Source organism: Thunnus maccoyii, chromosome 11 (genome assembly GCF_910596095.1).
Source record: "Thunnus maccoyii chromosome 11, fThuMac1.1, whole genome shotgun sequence".
Classification (NCBI taxonomy): domain Eukaryota; kingdom Metazoa; phylum Chordata; class Actinopteri; order Scombriformes; family Scombridae; genus Thunnus; species Thunnus maccoyii.
Genome location: NC_056543.1, coordinates 29474737 through 29495934, shown reverse-complemented (window position 1 = coordinate 29495934; position 21198 = coordinate 29474737). Strand labels below are relative to the sequence as shown.

Here is a 21198-nt window from a genome sequence, read left to right as displayed (position 1 = left end):
CAACATATACATGCATATATAATGCACCTTTATACTCGTTTAGTTTCTTTATTTCTTAAAATTATGAGAATTTTTAAAATAAGGATTTTTAATTCTTTAATTCTCTTTCCCATTCTTTCCCATTCAAAACTGAAAGCCCCACTTTCACATGCAGTAACTGACAGAACAATATACTCACAGCTGTTACCAACAGCATAGGACTGTAAATTTTCAGTCATATTCTATGAAAAGGCTTATTTTTCATGACATCATTACATGTTTCTATATCTATAGAAACATGTGGTAATATTTTGTATGAAACTGAAATTATAGCAACACCTCTGGTCATTTTTTGTCAAGTGTTTGGTCTAAACTTTGTGTTAAATTATCCTAGTGAAAGTACACTAAGTTATTTTGGCTGGGGTTTGGGAAATGTTTTCTGACGGTTTAACAGTAGGTTGACATGCACAGGAAGGTGAACAGAGAGTTGAGAGATGCAATCCAAACACACTCTTCCTTCTCTTTGTCTGTCTTTGTGATTACGTCCCATGGAGGTGGGACAGAGCTGTTGAGTAACTGGCTGTGCTGCATTGTAGAGACTTCATTCTGCATGCATGGGTCAGGGGTGAGGTTTCCTCTGTTAGCTCTGCTGTGTGGTGTAAACTCTCATCCTTCCTCCGTCTGTTCAGTGCCTCTGTGTCACTCTGAGGTGAGTCACGATATTCTGCTCAATTTTGCTTATCTGAGGACAGTTCCTACCCTTAGCAGTTAGTGACTGACGGCAAACACAAGTATCTTTTCAGATCAGCTACCTTCCTTGTTAGAAACTGAGGGATACTCAGGCTTTGAGGACCACACTGTTCTGGTTTGCGTTTACTGTATTAGAGAAGTGTGTTGTAATATTAGAGGATCTACTATATCCAATAAAGATGATATCTTTTAAGATTTGTACTGTGTAGAAAGACAGATTGATGCTCCTTCTCTCCTAGTAAACGAATGGAAATGTACCTAAAATAAGTGGCATGGCGTCAATTAATAATAATAAAAACAAAAGAATCAGACAAAAATCAACTACATCAAACATTTGGGGAAACCGTGCAGCTTTTCTTTCTGCGTGTATTTTGACACTCAGTGCTATGTAGATGTGTTCTCTACAATAGTGGTAGGGCATTTATGAATACATTTTTTCACATTCTGCATGTCAGAGCCAGGTACATGGAAGATAGGTGGTGAGGCACGTTATGCACCAATAAATAGGTGACCACATTTTTCACCAAGATAGCACAGAATTTGAAACTAAGAGGTTAGCAACACTGTACATGTTAGGCTTTGATCCTTATGAGGTTTTTTGTTGACTAAATTCTTAACTGAGGTTGGGTTAGCTAGGCACGAGCATTAGAATTACTTGATTTTATTTACTGTTAACTGTGCATCTCCTGTTTACTTTTCCCACTTCACTTGCTGTGTTGTAGTTTGTTGAATGCATATAATTTATCCATCAGGAAAATGTTTGTTTTTTTCACTTTCACAACTTTCACTACTGTTTCACAGACTTTTGAGTTGGAAATGCCTCACATTATACAATATGTTGTTCATGCATGCTGCTGCACCCACTTTTCCAGATCTAATTTAGTTTAGTTCATTTGTACATAAAAAACAGAGCTACAGTGGAAAATTGAAGTGCCTCATGGTAAAAAAGTTGTACTGATAAAGACATAAATGTCCATGTTGAAAAACTGACATAAAAATATTATAAATTAATATTATTTTTCATTTTCACTGAGTTAAATCTTTTAACCAACATCAGTCCTAATCATAAGTACCAAATATTCAGTAATCCTTTAAATGCCAGGTGGTTTACATAATGTAACTATTATTTTATTATGAAAAAAAAACAAAAAAAATGTATTATTTTCTGTATATACTGTATACTAAATGCAAGTCTAGGATATGTCGATGATTAGCAACAACACTGATACTTAAGATGTAGTGTACAAGGAAAAACAAACAAATAAAACCTCAAAAAAGGTTTTGGGCATTTTAATGCGACATGTGAGCTGCTGTTGAAGTGGAGAAAGAGAACAAGAACTGGTTGGTCTGACTCTGACAGGACGTGTCCTGTCTTGTTTTCATGTTTACCAGCAATGAGAAAGCAAATAACACAAATATGAATTTGGGAATGTATAAGACCACAGTGAATGTTCACAAACAGTGATGGATAGATCATCCACAAGCAGCCAAAACCTGTCCGTTAAGTCATTAGCAGAGTAGTTTTGTCGGTCGGCTCAGATTCAGTCGTCCCTCAGGCTGTTGACACTATAAGCGACAAAGCTACAAAACGGCCGTTCATGGCCAGCTAGTGTTGGGCGTCAGTTTGTAGCTTCATGATACCGGCTTTCATTGAAAATGACTTGTAGCCTGTTACTTTGTTGCCAGTAGTCTGAACTCACAGTGTCTTTTGAGAACTGAGATGTTGCAGCATTTGTTTGAGCTGTTTTTTTGTGTCAAATCTTTTCATCGCTGCTCTGACGCTCACTTTTGTTGAGCGCTTAGATCCTGCAAAACTCCCGAGTTGGAAAACGTGTTGTGTTACTATGACAACCTGCAACCATGAGTTTTCATTTCAGGTTTTTTCAGGTTGCATTTTAAACTGTTTTTAATATAGTGATTTTCATATTTATTGTTTATTTATTCTGTTTTGATATGTTCAAAAACTTACGATAAAGCTTAGTTAATGTAAATTTCAGCCATTGTTGTAAAAAAAAAAGTGGTGAAATATTATTAAAAATGCATTCATCCCGGGACACCCAATTTGCCCTAGTGGAAACAGGAAAATTACATGCATTTACCTCATAGGGCAAATATGAGTAAATGGTTCAGTCTGGTGGAAAATAGTAAAAACTACAATTTTGAAGCCACTGCTCTAGATTGAAAGCCTGACATAATAGAATGCATGATTTTATGCTGCACTGGTTGTGGGATCAAAAATGACTGTTTTAATGGGTTTAAATGGGACATTTTTGTCCATAAAGATCTGAGTGTCTTTTTTTTTGGCTACACAGCTCATCATAGACTTACTATAGGAGATGAGGCTGAACTTCCAAAATTTAAAAAAAAAAGCACACCCTTGTCAAAATTTATGCCATATACATTAGCACAGCCAGAATGATTGAAAAATCGCAAAGTAAGAAGACAAAAATGTCCCTGTTGAGGAACAAGGGATCACTTCACACTCTGTGAAACTTTAAATTCAGTCATGTAAGTCATATTCTAACTCCCATTGTTTCCCCTTTATAGTGCAAAATGAATCATGTAGTTTAATTAACCTCCCACAGGCTAAATGTCTTCAGCATCTCCATCTATCTTTATTAACAATTACACTTTGCAGCACCCATGGAAGGATATTTCCATCATACTGTCTGGGGTTTCCTCCTTTCCTCCCTTAAGGGCTGAAATTCGTCTTTTATATTAGAATATTCTCATGTTGTTTTGTCCCTAAACCAGTCCTGCAGAGTGGTGTTTACTACTGTATTGCAGATTTCCGGTGCCTGCTAATACTGTGTCTTTAATTTCAAAGATATTTTCTCAGACATGGTTAAAAATAAACTGGTTTAGAGGCGGGACATAGCATAGCAACATAACAACTCTATGATGCAAAATATGCACACATAGATCAATATATACTTAAGTAGTTAGTATTAGTAGTACATAGTAGTAAGTCCTTGTTTGCATGTGATGAGCTATGTGCTATGTAATACATAATGAAGCGTTACTATAGTGTGACCAGTGAGCTCTCATACAAAGGCTTGTCTGTCATGTGAACAAATTTTTGCTCGTGTTGCAGGTTGTATTGAGGATCTGAGTTTCAATTCTCCATCGTCATTTAGGATCACATCCTCTTCTCCTGCCAAAAAACTGATTTTTTGCTTTGCTCAACACTTTTCTGTCCCTCTATGATCATGAGAATGTAACACTGATGTGATCATGTCAGTGTTACAGTGCTTTTGAGAGAAAGAGCCTCAAGTTAGTTGAGTTCAAATCAAATTCAGGAGAGATAGAGTCTAATGGATCCAAAGGAGGAGACTGAATGAGAAGCCCTGTACACATTTAAATAGGTTAAAATAATGCCTAGAAATGTTTAAAGGACGAACAGATCTGTAAATCTAATTCATCTGACTGGAGGAAATGAATAGACAATTCCGATAATCAGTCATTGGTCATTAATAATTTATCAAGTAGTACATAATATGTACTTTTGTATTTGCTTATTCCAGCCCCTCCAATGTGAAGATTTGCTGCTTTTCACTTTTTCATACAATTTAGAGCTGAAGCAATAAATTCATTAGTTGGTCCAAAGAAAATTAATCTGAAACCTTTTTGATAATCGATTCAGTGTCACTTTTCAACCAAAAATGATAAACATGCTCTAATTTCAGCTTCTGAAATGTGAGGATTTGCTGATTTTCTTTGTGATGCATGATAGAAAAGAAAATATCTTTGGGTTTTGGACTGTTGGCCTTGGGCTCTGGGAAATTGTGATGTGCATTTTTTACAATTTTTTGTCATTTTATAGTAAAAACCTTTTAATGATTAATAAAGAAAATAAACAGCAGATTAAGCCATAATGAAATTACCGTTAATTACAGCTATAAAATCATCACAATCTAATTAGCTTTGGGCTCTTTTTGCATAATCTGAGGATGTCATCTTGGGCTCTTAGAACTTGTACTTGAAACAATTTTGACATATTGATCATATTGAGACAAAACAAATGATCAAATAAAAAATATTCAATTAATTTACAAGAAAAAAAATCACTTGTTGCAGCCCTAACTCAATTATTCACATAGATTTTAGGTTTTTACAAATTGCGTAGATAAAATTTCCTAAATGTTTTGTTGTGCTGGGGAGAAAATGAGACACAGAGGACCAGATGAAGTCTGGGCCATGTGTTCACTGTAATGTTTTCCTTCCAGCAGTTTAGAATCGGTCCACTGTTTAGTGACTCAGTGTGAACAGTTGAGAAGAACAGCAGGTGAAAGTACATTTTGCTGTAGCCATCTCACGTTTGTCATGTAAGTGAATCATGATGGAAATCTGAGTGTTTATGATGATTCATACCAGAATTGTATCTCGGTGGGCTGTGTGCAACGACTGTTCAAAACATGTATGACAGTACACACAATGACAGTAAAAGAGACAGTAAAATATACTTTATTCATATAATTAATTTTCGAGATTGCCAACATAACTAATTAACAAACATAACTCACAATAAAAACACAGACTCCATGTTGTTTATTAGATCATTATCTGCTCTGTACATTTTCATGTTGTCACAACCTTGGACCTTTGCTCACTCTATATTACTCTGTTTTGCAACCGCTGTCCCACAAACAGATGGACAAAGTTCAAGTGACTGAGCAGATTTGTAAGCCAGCACACTAAGCGAATGCAAACAGAAGTAAATGGACATGTTCCTTTCAGTCAGTTTGTTTTAGTGACATTGAACATTGCACAAATTTGTTCAGTTAGTAGGGGCCATTTCCTAACAGTCTCATTTCTGCCATGTGAGCGTTTTCTACAACACTGCCTTGGATCTTGGTTTACGACATGTCACTTTGTCAAATGAATTCTCACAGAAAAGATCATACTGAAGATTAATCTATCTAATCTAATCTATCTAAAATCTGTAGAGCAGTTATTGCTTTAAAAAAATCTCAGCAGCCTTGCTCCCTCCTGTCCATGCTCCCCCTGCCCCTCCCTGCACAGGATAAACACATTGGCAATGACTTCTATGTACTGTATGTACCTTTGCTGAGTAAAACCTGGTCTGTGTTACACATTTGAGGGATTTCTCAGTTGTACTCAACAGAGACACTCAGAAAAATACAACCTGCTTCTAGTCCACTGGATATTTTGGTAATCACAGGGTGTTACAGACATATTCTAAAATTAAACATTACCACTGTAAACACAGGTATCATGGAATTTGTCCCTGTTTACCACTTGTAGGGTTGGGTTCTGTTATGACCTGGCCAAATGAGAAAACAAGCTTGCTGTTGTTTGGTTCATGTACGATGGTGTCTGTACTATACTTTCCCATACACCTCTCTGTGATAGCAAGTGGACTGTCTTTTTGCCATACAGCAGAGTGATGAGTGAAATAACTGTCATGTGAGTTTCAGTAGTTGGAATCTCATTGTAAACTTTATCATATCATATACATGTACATTTTTGAATCTTAGAAACTCAATACATCTGAATCGGGACCTCCAGTATTCTGGGCAGGAAATATGCCCTGTCAATCTGTGCAGTAGCTGAATTGCAAAGTTATCAACATATAATATACGGTTTGTTAGTCATCATTAGCTTTAACATTCAGTCAGAGGTGACTTACTGGTAGTTTGTCATTATAAGCAGTACACAATACAACTTGGATTAAATAACAGAGTTTTAGGGTTTTTTGTATAACATTAGGTACTTAAAATGTTGACACCTAAATAGATTTGATAAGGGATTCAGATCTGTGAATCTGATACTGCTATTAGACCCCACCCCTAACCCTTACTCTTTACTATTTCTATCCATTTGTGAGCTACTTCCTTGTAATAAAATTTGCACCACTTTGCATTAATAGTTTTGGTTCCTCTGAGGCTAGACTGTCTCATTCATAGAGGTGGCACATGATTGGCTTGGCCTTCAGTTTCTGTGTAGTTTTGGTGCAGCTTAGAAGTTGATAGAGGGGCGGCTGTGGCTCAGGAGGTAGAGCGGGTCGTCCACTAATCGGAAGATCGGCGGTTCGATTTCTGGCTCCTCCAGTCCACATGCCCCTGTGTCCTTGGGCAAGACACTTAACCCCAAATTGCTCCTGATGTACTGGCTGTGCCATCAGTGTATGAATGTGTGTGAATGGTTAGCTTCCTCTGATGGGCAGGTTGGGACCGTGTATGGTAGCCCCTGTACCCATTCAGCGTATGAATGTATGTGAATGGGTGAATGTGATTCGTAGTGTAAAAAGTGCTTTGAGTGGTCGGAAGACTAGAAAGGCGCTTTACAAGTACAGTCCATTTACCGTTTAGTCTTCTCTGTCATAACCTCATTTTTGCAATTAATCAATTTATCATTCGGTCTATAAAATGTCAGAAAATATTGAAAGATCACACAGTCAAAATTTCCTAAAACCCAATTTGACACCTTTAAATCTCCAAAACTCTCCAAAAAAAGATATTCAATTTAGACCAAAAGAGACCAAAAGAGACCAAAAGAGCAGCAAATTCTTACAGTAGAGAATCTGGAAGCAGAGAATGTTTGGCATCTTTGCTTGAAAAACTAATCGATCAACTGACTAATTGTCTGAGCTCAAAAACCAATGTCTCAAAAATAAATATGGTCATTTAAGGATGCTACAGTGCTACACAAATATATCTGCTGTGGATCCTCATATTCAAGTGTCAATGTCAGTGCTGGTAGCCTCAAGGTTAAGAAAGCAGATGTGGATATAAAAAGGCATGATAACAACACAAAATCTTGGCAGTAGCAGCCTTTTTCATTTAACAGTTTCCTGTCAGGAAGGCAGATTTCCATCAGCTGCTGTCTGCAGTTAAGCACAGAGAACCAGTTATACATCGGGATGAAGTAAAGATAAGAAGGTGTTGTAATATGACACATTAGATGTGACAGACAGCTAACAGATAGTGAATACATTGAAAGTATGGTGGCCTGTCATTCAACCCTTGGTAAACAAAAGATTAAAACATACAACACTGTCTTAGTCACTGCTCATCCTGTTACACAGCAGAGCACTAACACCTCTAGACCTCTAGTAGTGAGGGAAAGCACTTGCAAGACGTTTTTCTCCTACATGTGACGCAATCAGTTCCGATCACTTCAGTTTCCAAAGTCTTACTCCCACATCTCTTCCCACGCTGTGGACATTTCTCCAGCTGGACATTTTCCTTTCAGTCAGTTTGTTTTAGTGACATTGAACATTGCACAATTTGTTCAGTTAGTAGGGGCCATTTCCTAACAGTCTCATTTCTGCCATGTGAGCGTTTTCTACAACTCTGCCTTGGATCTCGGTTTACGACATGTCACTTTGTCAAATGAATTCTCACAGAAAAGATCATACTGAAGATTATCTAATCTATCTAAAATCTGTAGAGCAGTTATTGCTCAGCAGCAAATCTCAGCAGCCTTGCTCCCTCCTGTCCATGCTCCCCCCTATGCTCCCCATAATGTATTGATCAATCAATTAATTGTGTTGTTTATCAATAAATTTGCTGGATATTTGCTGGTCCCACCTACTGTAATGACTGAGGTTGATGGTTTTCTCTGTTTTATTCAATCTGACTTGAAATCTCTGGGTTTTGGCATGTTGGTCAACGAGAACAAGTAATTTGCAGACATCACCGACATAACAGTTTATAGACTAAGCGACTAACTGATTGATCAAAAAATAATCGACAGAATGATCAACAGTGAAACAATTGTTAGATGCAGCTCAGTATTGTATCTATGGCTATTGCACCCTCAGCTTCCTGTTGGGTGCATCTCACAAGGTTTCTCCCACTTTCCTTATGTACTAAAGATTTCTTAAGTATCAGGGAGCTTGGGCTCAGAATTTAACATATACAATGAAAATACATAATTTGTTCTTGATAAAAAACATATTCATGCACACTAGATGCTGTGTTGTGGGAAAAAATTGTTGCATGTCTTACAAGACAGGAAGCTTTAGGGATCGTTTGTCCTTTGATTGACTGCAAAGAAATTGCTGATCTGAAAGTTGTGAACAACAAAAGCTGACAGTGAGAGTCAAACCACAGCACATGCAAAACATCACATTTACTGCAGCCTACTCAACCAGTGCACAGTTTTGTTTCCATCTGTGGGTCTTCTTGTAGTGAGATGCTGCAGATTTGTGGTTAAAATAATTTCACTTTCCTCTTCCCACAGCAGTTCAACTCATTTTGTTGCTACTGTTTTTTCATAAAAGCTTCCTTTTGTCTTAGTATTGTCCTGACAACACACAAACTATCTGAGCCCTTTTACTTGCAAATTCAGTTGAATTCAATTCACTTTAATGACCACACAGCTGAGTTCTTGAAATTGTTGTGAGATAAACATAATAAGATTCAATAAGGGATTCGAAAGATTCAGATTCCATGAGTGGATTAAATCCTGGATTTGAATTTGATAAAATGCTATCGAACCTCATCCCTAATCATTCAAAATATAAAGTTGTGGGTTTAAAAAACACACTTGGCCACACAAAATGTGTTTGTAACAATGGATCCACCATAAGACCATGTAAAAGTGCAGTGGCAAAGCACCATTTTTTTTCATTTTACATACTATACCATACTATACTATACTATATATACTATCAACTGCTAGTGAAACACTAGCACTGCTGCTAAATGTACAGTAGAGGTCACCATGAGCTAGTTGTCATTGAGCTGATCTGTGAATGCATGAGGTGAAGGATGTGGTAGATTAGAATAGCTGCTATCTGTTGAAGACTCACCCATTTGACTGTGGTCTGACAACCAGCCCAAACATAAACAACAGCTTCATTCTCTTGAGGGTTTCTTACTTCTTGGTTTGTTATACTGTACATTATTGATGTCCCATTTTTCAACTTTGATTTTAGTAACAGTGTTTTTAAAAAAGGCCAACTTCAAGAGAATAAACTTACAGGTTTTCAGTGTTTCCTCCAGCTTATTTACTGAAAATATGTAAATCTTATCATGGAGTTACATCAAGGCTGACTGGTAGCTGATAATCAGTAAAAGACTTTTTGTCATCCTTTGTTTCTTATCACACACATTTCTAATTATCCCTGGGCCTATTTGAATCAGGTCTAACTGTTCATGGGTCCCTTTTGGATGTGTCTTTTTTAAATTTATGCACTTTGGGTTCAAGTAGGTTTCCACATGTTCATTTCAGATCTATTACTATTACTGGACAGCCAAATGGGTGAGGGACATGTTTGTTCTATGTGTCTTTAAGACATGAATATTTTTATACTCATGTGTTTTGAGGCTGTAAGTTCCTTTGTAAATGGGATTCCTGGATTCAGATCTAATAGGGAAAACTTTAAGAGTTCTGTTTAACTGAGTCACACCAAAATACATCTGTGACTGTTTCCAGCTTTAGTCACATTCTTTAATTACAACCCACCCAGATGACTGGACATACAGTCAGATTAAGCTGGTATTCTGACTGTCTGATACTGGTGGGTTATAAACAACCAATAGTGACCAGATGGTGATGTCCACTGAACTCATCATGAAATTATAGTTTCTTCAGTTTCTGTGGCACAAATGAACAAAATGTGTTGCTTCCTATTAATCATTATATCAGCATTCATTCATCAACAGCAGTAATTGAAAAGCTTTCATGAAATGGATCTTGCTGTAGTGTTATCATTAAGCCATAGAGAACAAAAGAAAGATATTTATTACAATATAAAAATGTTTAAGCTTACTTTAATGCATCTAAACAGTTAAGGGGGGGAAGGGAGGGGGTTTCTACTTTTCTTTACTTACTGTATTCTTTAACAGACAGTTTCCAATTTAAATCTTTAATTAAAGAAATGTTCTTGTATGGCTGCTTGTGTTTAGACATCATTTAACATTTAAGATGTTTTTCTTCTTTTGTTGAATAAAAAGGGATTTAGGAAAAACTGGCATAATGTCTACAATAGAAAAGGTTAAATGTTTGGTAAAACCACAGTGTTAATGTGATTGGTGTTTCCCGTCATACTGGAGCCACATCCAATTAAAAAAAAAAGTGTGACTGGACTGAAGCCCAACAGTAACTTTACTTCAAAAATATATATTGATAGTATTTGTTCACTATAGTTCATATCATCACAAAAATCTATCAAATATGTAATCTATTGTAAGTACAGATTGTGGTTTTTAAAAACTGGGATTTTTGCAAACTGCTTGCGTGACACAGACTGTGGTCTGGAGTACTGCAGCATCTATAGTAGTTGTATAAGTTGGAGACAATGAGGAAACCACTTTCCCTCAGGATTTGCAGTGCTCATTCTCAGATTTACTGGCAAGGCTGAACAAGAAAACTGACTTGACGCTAAGCAGCGTTAACGAATGCTGGGCCTTGTTCGAGTATCAAAATATTATGCAGCATTTTGTCAGAGCTTCTTTCACAAATGTATTACCAGAATGTTGGTCATCCATGACAGTGGGAGAGAGGTAAAGGGAGGCTGAGAGAGGGAGGGAAAAGCAGAGAGAGGTAAAATCAGACATACTTAACTTAAGAAACATTAAGACAGATAAAGTTTGGCTTAAAATATAAAGATTTTGGTGATTATTGTGTTTTAAAGCCTCTTGTGATCTGTCAGTGTCACTGACAGAACTCCCAGTAAGTTGTCAGCTGTTTGTCAGGACTTCAGGCTCTTGTATCTTTTTCTCCTGTAGCATTTTCACTCTGGCTTCTTGTATACATTCATTGCTAACTTTTGTTTATATCTCTGTTTTTCAGCCATGGGCCTATGTTCTAAACTGGAAAGCCTCCTGTTTTTCCTTGAGCTTTACGGGATCTGTTCAGGATTTCTACAAGGTGAGCTGAGTCACACTGTTTTCTCAAAGAGCTACATGAATACTATAAGAGCTCTGAGACTGTTTAAAACAGATCTGTGCCACAATGTACAGGGAAATGAGATAGTGTTGCAGTGTTGCAATATCATTTTTACATTTTATCATATATTTATATATATATAAAGTATTACATTTCATATGTTTTTGCCAAGTTGTCAAGTCTAAGTTCAACAGCTGCCTCCAGTAGAATTCTGTTGCCCTCTTCTGGACACTGGTGTAATTAAAGTAACTTCAGTGTTTCTGGTTGCTGTGAGCTCTTCAGATGTCTCACACTGATTTCAGACTGTTCTTGGACAAAAGAAAAACAGCAGCAACTGTGAGGCTGCCAGTTAGTTTACTCAAACACCAATGTTGTTATTTTGATTGTAATGTGGTTGAGTTTGTAGAAATCTAGCAGCCAAAGAGGCAAAAGGGAGGTTGCTGGCTCTAATCCTGAGAGAACAGATACATCATTCCTGATAAGATGTGTTTGGTGCTAAAGTGGTTTAATTGGGATTAGAACCTGACCAACCAACAAAGTATAATTATGTATGTTGCAGCAAAATGGGTCAGAAAGATTTTGTAGCTAAAATGGTACATTAACAGTTAAGTTTTCTTTGTTTATATATTTTGGGAGGACAGACTTGTTCTAGCTGGACAAAGAGTGAGTGAAGTGAACCGGAGTAATTCTACTTCAACAATGAAGTGTCACTGAGCAAGACATTTAACTTCTCAGTAGCTCGTTGACCATTAGATGCAGATATGACAGCATACATGCTCAGCAACAAGGTAAACAAAGGCAGAAAATACAGTTTACTGTTTCTGTGAGACACATTTAGGGAAACTGGAATCTCTCAAAATATATAAACAAAGAAAACTTAACTGTTAATGTACCATTTTAGCTACAAAATCTTTCTGACCCACTTTGCTGCTTCACACATAGTTAAACTTTGTTGGTTGGTCAGGTTCTAATCCCAGTTAAACCACTTTAGCACCAAACACTCTGCATTTTATCAGGAATTATTTCTAAAGTAACTTTAGGTTAGGTAAAACACATTGAGTTGAAAAGTGCAATATAAATTAAATTGTCTTGCCTTGCTTTTCAAACAATTATTTATTCCTGGTAAATTTCCTAATTTGACATTGAAAAGTTTGCTCAGAGTTCTATTAACACTGAATGGATGAATAAATGACAAATCCATTCTCCACTCGTGTGTTTTTATTGCAGAGATCTGTACCAACTACAAGCTCCAGTTTGAGAGGGTTTTCTCTGTTCCCGGGGAGGTAGCTATGCTGAATAGCACCTTGGTGTCTCCAGATGTCTTCAACTTCACCTCAGTGCCTTATAACATCACCTGGTATGAGTCAAAGACTGGCAGAGAGCTGAGCAACCAGCCTGGTCAAATCCTGGTGCAAAGGGAGACTCTGTGGTTGCTTAACGTGGCGCTGGACGACGACGGGGAATACATCACCATAGTGAGGTACGGTAGCATCAAATAAAATAGAAATAGCATTATAAGCTGGAACATTAAATATAAATTGTGCCCTTATGTGTCACCTATTCTAAATAACATCTGGAGCCGGACATTGTAGCTGTTTTAGGATCTGAAAATGTCTTAGTTTGGTGACTCATAGCGGTAGTATCACAAAAGGCACTGTGGCAGGCAGCAGACCATGTTGTCACTGCTATAATTAATTCAAGATTCAGGTGTGATAAAAGGAAACTGATGGTAAAATACAAACACTTGCTAAATAGCAGTGAGCCACAGAGCAATGGACTCACAGATATTAGATCTTTAGAGCTTGTGCCATGTGCAGTTTTCCTGAAGTCCTTAAATTTATCTGCTGTTCTAAATACCATTATTGAGTGAAAGGTTTGACAAGGGTTTGTTGTCCTTAACCTGAGAAGCTCCTGATTCAGCTGCCCATTGCTTGAATATGAACAGATTCTCTTCATTGTACAAAAAAAAAGTAAGAAAAAAAGCAATTTTTCTCCTCTATGTTTGACAGGACTCCTACTCGGTGCTACAGGCAGACCACCAGGCTGGAAGTGAATCAGCCAGATGCTGGAGAGTGTGTGAGGCCAAAAAAAGCTGGTCAAACGCTTATGGAGGGAGTGGATGACAGTCTGTCCTGCCCTCTGAAAGACGAAATCAAGAAACTGGACAGCTACAACATCACTTCCTCTATCAAGTGGTACAAAGTGAGTTACTGTATGAGAAAGTCTCATTGACTAGTGACATAATTTACACCAGATATTGAGTATTAGTGTCATGTCTTTACAGACATAATCTGGGAACAGCTGTCAGTTTGGCTTAAATATGGTTGGAATTGACACAAAATTGTAATTGTCCTGTACACCACGCAGCAGATCCAATCATGAAGGGTCTTCACTTAGGCTAGATGCTTAATTATGTGCAGTAAGTGTGAGATACAGTACTGGTGCAAATTAAAAGTTATCACATATAGTGGGAAAAAGTCATTAAATTAAATTACAGCTTCAAGTTACCTTAATTATTATAACTTTCAATTGTGCATCCTCCAGAAGACTGAAGGAAGTTTAAGCAGGGTCCTGTTTTTCCTGTTCTTTGTTTGTTTGTAGAGTTGAACATGATCTGAATCAAGGGTTAAGGGTAGATGGTGTTGTACATTATACAGATTGTAAAGCCATTATGGGCTATGTAAATACAATGAACTTGCTCTCTGCAAGAAAATCCTGATGTGGCCATGGCATTGTTATGAATTTTACTTGCATCTACTGCCATTATTTCTATGTCATCTGTTCAGATGTGTATTATTTTCATAACATGATGTACAGTAGTCAAATCTGGCCTTGAGACCATCTGTATATAAACTGAGATGTGGTACATGTATGTGAACATGCTAAAAATTCTGGTGAAAGTGTTGTCTAGTGTCAGATATAAGTGTGAAATCACTCCTTATTTACTATATAGTGCACTATAATCACCTGACATTTTATTTGAGTGTATAAGAGTGTAAATGTATCCACCATATAGTGCCCTCAAAAATACCAAAAAGCAAAGAAAAAAGCAGCATCCATGACATGGACTACTTTCTGCGAACAATTCCACAATGTAATACGCCACATTTTATAGAGGCGAATATTGACGTTATGCTACTCTACAGTTGTCAGTGAATCTGATGATGGAAAATGATGGTTAGTAAGTCCAAAATCTTGATTTGCTGCTCACTATTGAGTAAACTATTGATTGTCAATAGTATAGGGAGATGTGAATAAGTGAACAAGGGAGTGATGTTTTGTCTGTGGAGCAACTCTACCAGTAAAAGATTGAAGCACTCATTGGAGGTGTACTGTAGTACTGTAGTAAGTACTGTAATCTCTTCTTTTATGTTGCATGACTTCCTTTAGGCTTGCCTTACAGAGATGACGGTCTTTTCTTTGTCTGTTCAGCTTGGTGGTCGTCACTACTCATGATGAAAACCTAGTTCTTCTTTCTTCAGCCAAATTAATTTGCGGATGATTATTATAACAAATCTTGACAGTTGTTAATGGGAGGGAACATCTCAAGTCTCATCCTGAATTTATCAAACAGTCAGTCTACGGTTGGATTTGGCTCCTTTTCAGACAGAAAAACTCTGTTGCATAAAGGGATCTGGCAGGTTTTAATCTGCTCACCAAGTTACTAACAAGACTGTCTCTCATAGAAAGACTTTGTTAGTTGTTGTTTTTTACAAATCGTCATAATATAAAGCCTGATTTACTTTTATATTTCCTTTTCTCTTCCAGGATTGTAACCTCATAGTAGATGGGGAGGACAATATTACCTACTGGGACAAGACCAAACTGATGATTAAAGGGGTGATGCAAAACCACAACGGCTTCTACACCTGCATTCTTACCTTCACGCTTGGTGGCGTCACAGGATCTGTGTCAGAGACCATTGAAGCTTGGGTCAAAGGTTAGAACTGAGATGAATAATTGAATGATTGAGAGAGAGGGACTTCATGCTATTTGTCCGGAACATGATAAAATGATTACAACAGCATGTACTATATTTAATATGTTTTAATTTTTAAAATCACCAAATTCACAAGCAACCACTAGTGAGTAGTGCAAAGGTCATAGCAGCCTGACAAGAGAATACTTTAGAATTTAGCGCCACCAAATGGCAGTGGGGCTTACTGAGTTTTCACCAACCTAGCAACTCCTTGATATGGTTCCATGTACAGCACATTTGAATGATTAGACAACCTCAACCTCTGTTACCATATGTATGAGCCACGCATGTATTTCATGTTGTCTTTCTTTTCAGAGGAGTATTGTTTGGTTCCGGAAGTGCAGGAACCAGCCAATGAAATCATCAAGGCAGAGATGGGTGAGCCTCTACCTGTAACATATTTTTTAGAAATGTTTTGCAATTTAACATGTGTATTGAGGAGATTGACATCAGCACTGTGTCAAAAATGCAGCCCCCTCATTCATTTCAGTTCTTTTGGGACCACTTTGATGGCACAACAGGGGTCCCAATGAAAAGGATTTCAGCGAAAAAATCATCTGCAAAAAAAAGTTTAACCTGGCTCAGTGTTTGCTGCAACACAATGCAATGTCATCTAACAATGCACTATGCACTGTACCAATTAAGTACAAGTGGCAAATTCAAGGTGGTACAATACTTTGCAATGTGAACTGTGGTATTCTACTCTTAACCTCGCTATCATCAAATCAGAGGATAAAATGATTGTAGTTGTAAAGTTTTACATCAGAGTTGGAAAATCCTGTCTTGTATTATAAACCACTGTGAAGTCTTTTGACTCATGATAAGCTTTTACAATTATTGATGTATTATTCCAACCAGACTTGTACCTGTAAGATACTTTCACACACACACAGTGCCATTTTTGGTCTGAACTGGTCCGATGCCCTTAGCTGACATACATCATAGTCTGTTTAAGATATACGTCTGGAAAATATTTGGAAATGTTCCATTTTTATGTTTTTAAATATCTATATATTTGATAGATTAAGAGAAATTGTTTTATTTATTTATTATGGTTTTTTTTGTGCATGTGTTTAGGGTCCAGTTTCAAGCGGAGGTGCCTGGTGTTTGTGGCGGGTGGCGGGTGGCCCATGATTGATATCTTTTGGTTGGTCAGAAACGAATTAGTTTTCAGCACTGACCCCTCTGACCATTTCTACACATCAGAAACACGGTCAGCACACTTACTTTTCCTTTCATTTGTTTTGTTTTATCTACTGCTTTTTAGGTACAATAAGTGAGAGATATATGGTGTTTGCATGAGGGGGCAGGAAAACTCAGCTGACATATGGCCCAAACATATTGTCACAAAGTTGTTTTTAGCAAAATTATATTCAGATTATACTAGCAAAAGATTTAAAATTATTGATTAATGCAGCTTTAATCCCATTCAAAATATCTTGCAGACTGGAATCAATCAGAACTGGGTCAAGTAAGCATGTACAACTAAACCAGCACTAAAGAGTAGACAGAAGTAGAATATTCAGTATAAAGAATAGAGACAGCTGCTCTATCCAGGCACAGACAGTGAACCCCTACATTTTGTTGTATTAACTTTCTTTTTTCTCATCTCTCTGTCCTTAACAGTATGTGGAGTCAGGACAGTCCCAGAAAAGGTGTGTGGTTGGAGCGGATGCTGATGTTTTCTAAGCTGACGGAGAAGGATTTCAACATCAACTATACCTGTCGCGCATACAGTCACCAGGGAAATCCTGTGGGATATTTTACTCTGTTACCAGCAGGTAAAAACAGAGTAAACCTCTCAAACTCCTGATTCCTCTTATTAATTTGTTCTTGTTATTTCTGAAGGCTGTCAGATATTTCTAGTAGCCAGTTTAAAGGTCCTCTGTTCTAGGGCTCTAGCTTTCTGCACAGCCCTGTTTGGTTTTGACATTTTGAATTGTGTCTCAGCTGTGGATTTCACAATGTTTCTCTATGGGAAAATCTCCTTACAGACACATACTGTAGCAGCCACCTGAGAAATAAAGATATTGATGTTCCACTGGGAAATTTAGACATGGCTGAGATGTTACTTGATTTAAGACGACTTTTAATAATGATTAGGGCTGCGTCCAATAATTGATTATTTTAACTATATGTCAGTTATTTTCTTGATCAATTGATTAACCATTTGGTTTATTAAATGTCAGTTTTTTTTGTCCAGTGAGGCTGGAACCAGTGATTTTTTGCATTTTTGCTTAATAAAATACATAAATAATTAAACAATTATCAAAATTGTTACCAATACATTTTCTGGCAATCATACTTCACATCGTGTTTGTATGCATATATCCCCCCACCAAAAAATTAGATTTCTTTTTTTGCAATAATTTTTGAATACTGGTCAATTAATATAAGGCCTAGTCCACATGGATATTTTTGAAAACAGGGTTTTTTCCTCCTTCATACTCAAAAAAAATCTGGTCCACACAGGCACTTGTTTTTTTTTTTTTTTTTAAAAATCTCTGTCCAAATTAAAATGTAGAAACACTGTCAAGAGCATGCCAAACCAACAGGTGGTGATATAACTCTAACCTGCAATTGTGCTTTCTGATGCCTCTGTTCCTCAATAGTGTAGCTGTACATTTATGTGTAAACATATAAAAAGTCCCGTTAACAAGGTTAGAGCCAGCACTGTTTTGGCCATGTCCACCATTGCATGAAATGTCGCCTCATGTAAATAGAGGAGATAACGATGCACACTCTGACATTCCAAGTCAAAATTTCTGTTTTCCCTGTCTAAATGTCAACACTGAAACAGAGTTCCTGAATGTCCTCACTCTGGAAGGAGTTGTCCAACAGGTCTGTTTTCAGTGACCTAAAATGCAGTTTGCATGCGGACGACAGGCCAAAACACATAGAAAAAGCTACGTTTTCAAAAATATCCATGTGTGTGTGGACTAGGCCTAAGATGGACCTTCATTTCTGAAAGACAACCAGTAGAGGGTGCAGGTCAACACTTTTCATCCCCACTTAAAAGGCCTTTTTCACAGCTGACTTGTAATTGTAATAGTAGGAAAAGCAAAGGGGTTATGAGAAACATTAACAACGCACCTGAATGGCTACTAAATTGAATTCAGCCATCATTTATTTTATTATTTACACCTGTGCTTTTCTTACTGTGACAAAATTTCTTCCGTCGAAAAGACTTAGGACACAAAAGACTAGGTGGCCACATTCAAAGCTGCAGGTCTTTTGATGCCTGCTGGATCGTGCACAATCATTACAAAAGAAACAGCTGATACTGAGTCCAATAATTGTGTATACAATTTTTAAAAGAGGGCTTGAGAGAGAAGTTCCTAACCCTAACCCTGGCTCTTTTCTCACTTCTGCATAACTGGCCAATCATGTGGTGAAGTAGGTGTGAATGTCAGATTGTCGGTTTTAGAAATTTACACAAATTGTTGTAAACAGCACCCCTAATCTGACATCAAAAAATGATGGGGGGAGGGGAGAGTTATTTTGGCCTTTCATCAAGTTACTGACAGAATTAACATTAATTAGTGACAGCTGATATGATCTGCCACCAGTGACGTTAACTGGTGAAAGCGACAGTCAACGCTGGCTAAAAATGAGAAGCTGCTACCTGAATGTTTTGTACACTACTTTTTGCTAATAAGAAAGAGAATTAGAGGCAGAGTACAGTGAATCTGTGTGTTTTGCCAAGCTCTGTGTCTATATAAGGAGCAAAATGCTCGCTTTGTAGACTGTTAGAGCAGCCCTGCAATACTGGCAATACCGAACAGTACAGTACAGTAATGAAACAGTAAAGAAAGGATTGACATTTGTAAATGTCTCTACTCTCAACACACATTCATGGTGGAGAAATCATATGTCCTGTATTTGTGATGTCCATCTCTACAGAGCCCGACCTCATACTTCCCATGGGATTGGTGTTTGGTGGTGTGACGGTTCTCTTTATCATCAGTGTCATCGTCTACTACCTTTTCAAGGTTGACATTGTGCTGTGGTTCAGATGAGCATTTCCCATCTTCTATACCAATACAGGTAACATTACACTGCAGTTTTGTAATTAGTAATGTGCTCTTTTTTACATAAAGTATGCAATGTAATAATGCCAGCCCACACAAAAAATACTCAAACACTCCAAGATGGAAAAACCCACAGTGATGGTTTGACTTCTCATCACACACACATACAGTACCCCCACATACATCACAACTATCATACCAGAGCGCATGTGTCAACAGTGAGAGCGAACAAAGGAAACCACAGGGCCACCTCCACTGCTTCTGATCAAATGTCATCTTCTGAGTATGCAGCAGAAGGACCTTTTAACAGCCGTGACATTAGCTAGCTTTGTGGCTAACTACAGAAATAATTTAGTAACAGTTAAAGTGCAGCATGTGTTTTCCAGCAGCTGTCAGCACTAAAAATGCTAGGGCTGCTGTTCATTTACTCACTAGAACAGTCTTACTGACTGTTTCACAAATAAATGTGGCTTTACACCACTCAACTACTGTGCTGTATGAGAGGAGGTGACTGACCGCAGTGACTAGCTTACTGTAGAAACACAGGCTGACAGGACTGCTGTCAGACTTATTTGGGTCATACAAAAAAGAAGAAATGAGGGGGCATGGCTTAAGATCACTCAAGTAACATATTTCACATGTGAATGAGCACCTTATCATGAAGACATGTAACAGACCAACAAATGCTGATTATGTTCTTCTTACCACTGCTTACCGAGACATATCAGTATCAGAGGTTGAAAACCATTTTTTCTCACCTGAGCAAAAACACCAACCACTAAATAGCCTTTAGCATTACTTACAATGTTGAAAGGTAAACCTAATGAGATTTGATAAGGGATTCAGAAGGATTCCGATTCAATAAATGGATTTGATACCAGATTTGAGTTTGATTTAATGCTATCGAACCCCACACCTACATGCTTATAGGGTTTTATCCAGTGTTTCATATGCAAACGCCTCTGGATCAGGATTGACTCTCTACTGCCATGGGACACAAATTATCCACCACATACTGGATGTTGAGGATGTATGGTGAGGAAACTCTGGGTAACTAAAGCTTTGAAACAAGATTTATTGATGAATGTCTTTTATGGATGAGGGTCTTTGTATAAAAGCTTGACAATTTTGTCAATAAATGGAACATTTCAAAAGGAAACAGATCTTCCATTTTGAAGTTGTTTGTCCTTCCTAACCTGCTCCTTTTTCATTACAAATACAGTGAAGCACCAGTGATTTTGCATGTTTTAGCCCATAACCTACAAACTGTGTATATTGTTTACTTCTGTACACTGTGTAAATGAGCTTTCAGAGACTTGTAATTTACTTGAGCTGGTAATTAATCACAGTTCACATTATTCTTATTTAAGTCACATAATTGTCATGTAGGAACACATTTGCAAACAGGGACTTATTTCATGTATGTTACAAAACAAACAAGGGCGTGAGAATGAAAAGGAGGATACTGTAAATGTTTATTGCATTAAAACAGTTATTGTTTGGCACTTGTCTCTGAAATTTTGGTTGCTGGAGTGTCTTTGAATGCACCTTCAGTTTACAAAGCACAACTTACTTTTCATGATGGTTTTAGCTTTTGAA

At 37.3% G+C, this 21198-nt stretch overlaps 1 protein-coding gene across 2 annotated transcripts; it reads left to right on the top strand.

The window, feature by feature from the left end:
* The first annotated feature begins 599 nt into the window (after positions 1 to 599).
* Positions 600 to 20762, top strand: LOC121907644 (interleukin-1 receptor type 2-like). Of its 2 annotated transcripts, XM_042427325.1 has the most exons (10): positions 600 to 688; positions 11494 to 11571; positions 12817 to 13069; positions 13599 to 13791; positions 15358 to 15529; positions 15884 to 15946; positions 16646 to 16781; positions 17195 to 17349; positions 19472 to 19615; positions 20530 to 20762. In XM_042427325.1, the coding sequence occupies exons 2-9, from the start codon at positions 11496 to 11498 to the stop codon at positions 19585 to 19587; spliced, it is 1164 nt and encodes a 387-aa protein (XP_042283259.1). In that variant the 5' UTR covers positions 600 to 688; positions 11494 to 11495; the 3' UTR covers positions 19588 to 19615; positions 20530 to 20762. The 2 variants fall into 2 exon arrangements, with proteins under 2 accessions (XP_042283259.1, XP_042283258.1); XM_042427324.1 differs by having other exon boundaries at positions 19472 to 20762.
* Positions 20763 to 21198: the final 436 nt, after the last annotated feature.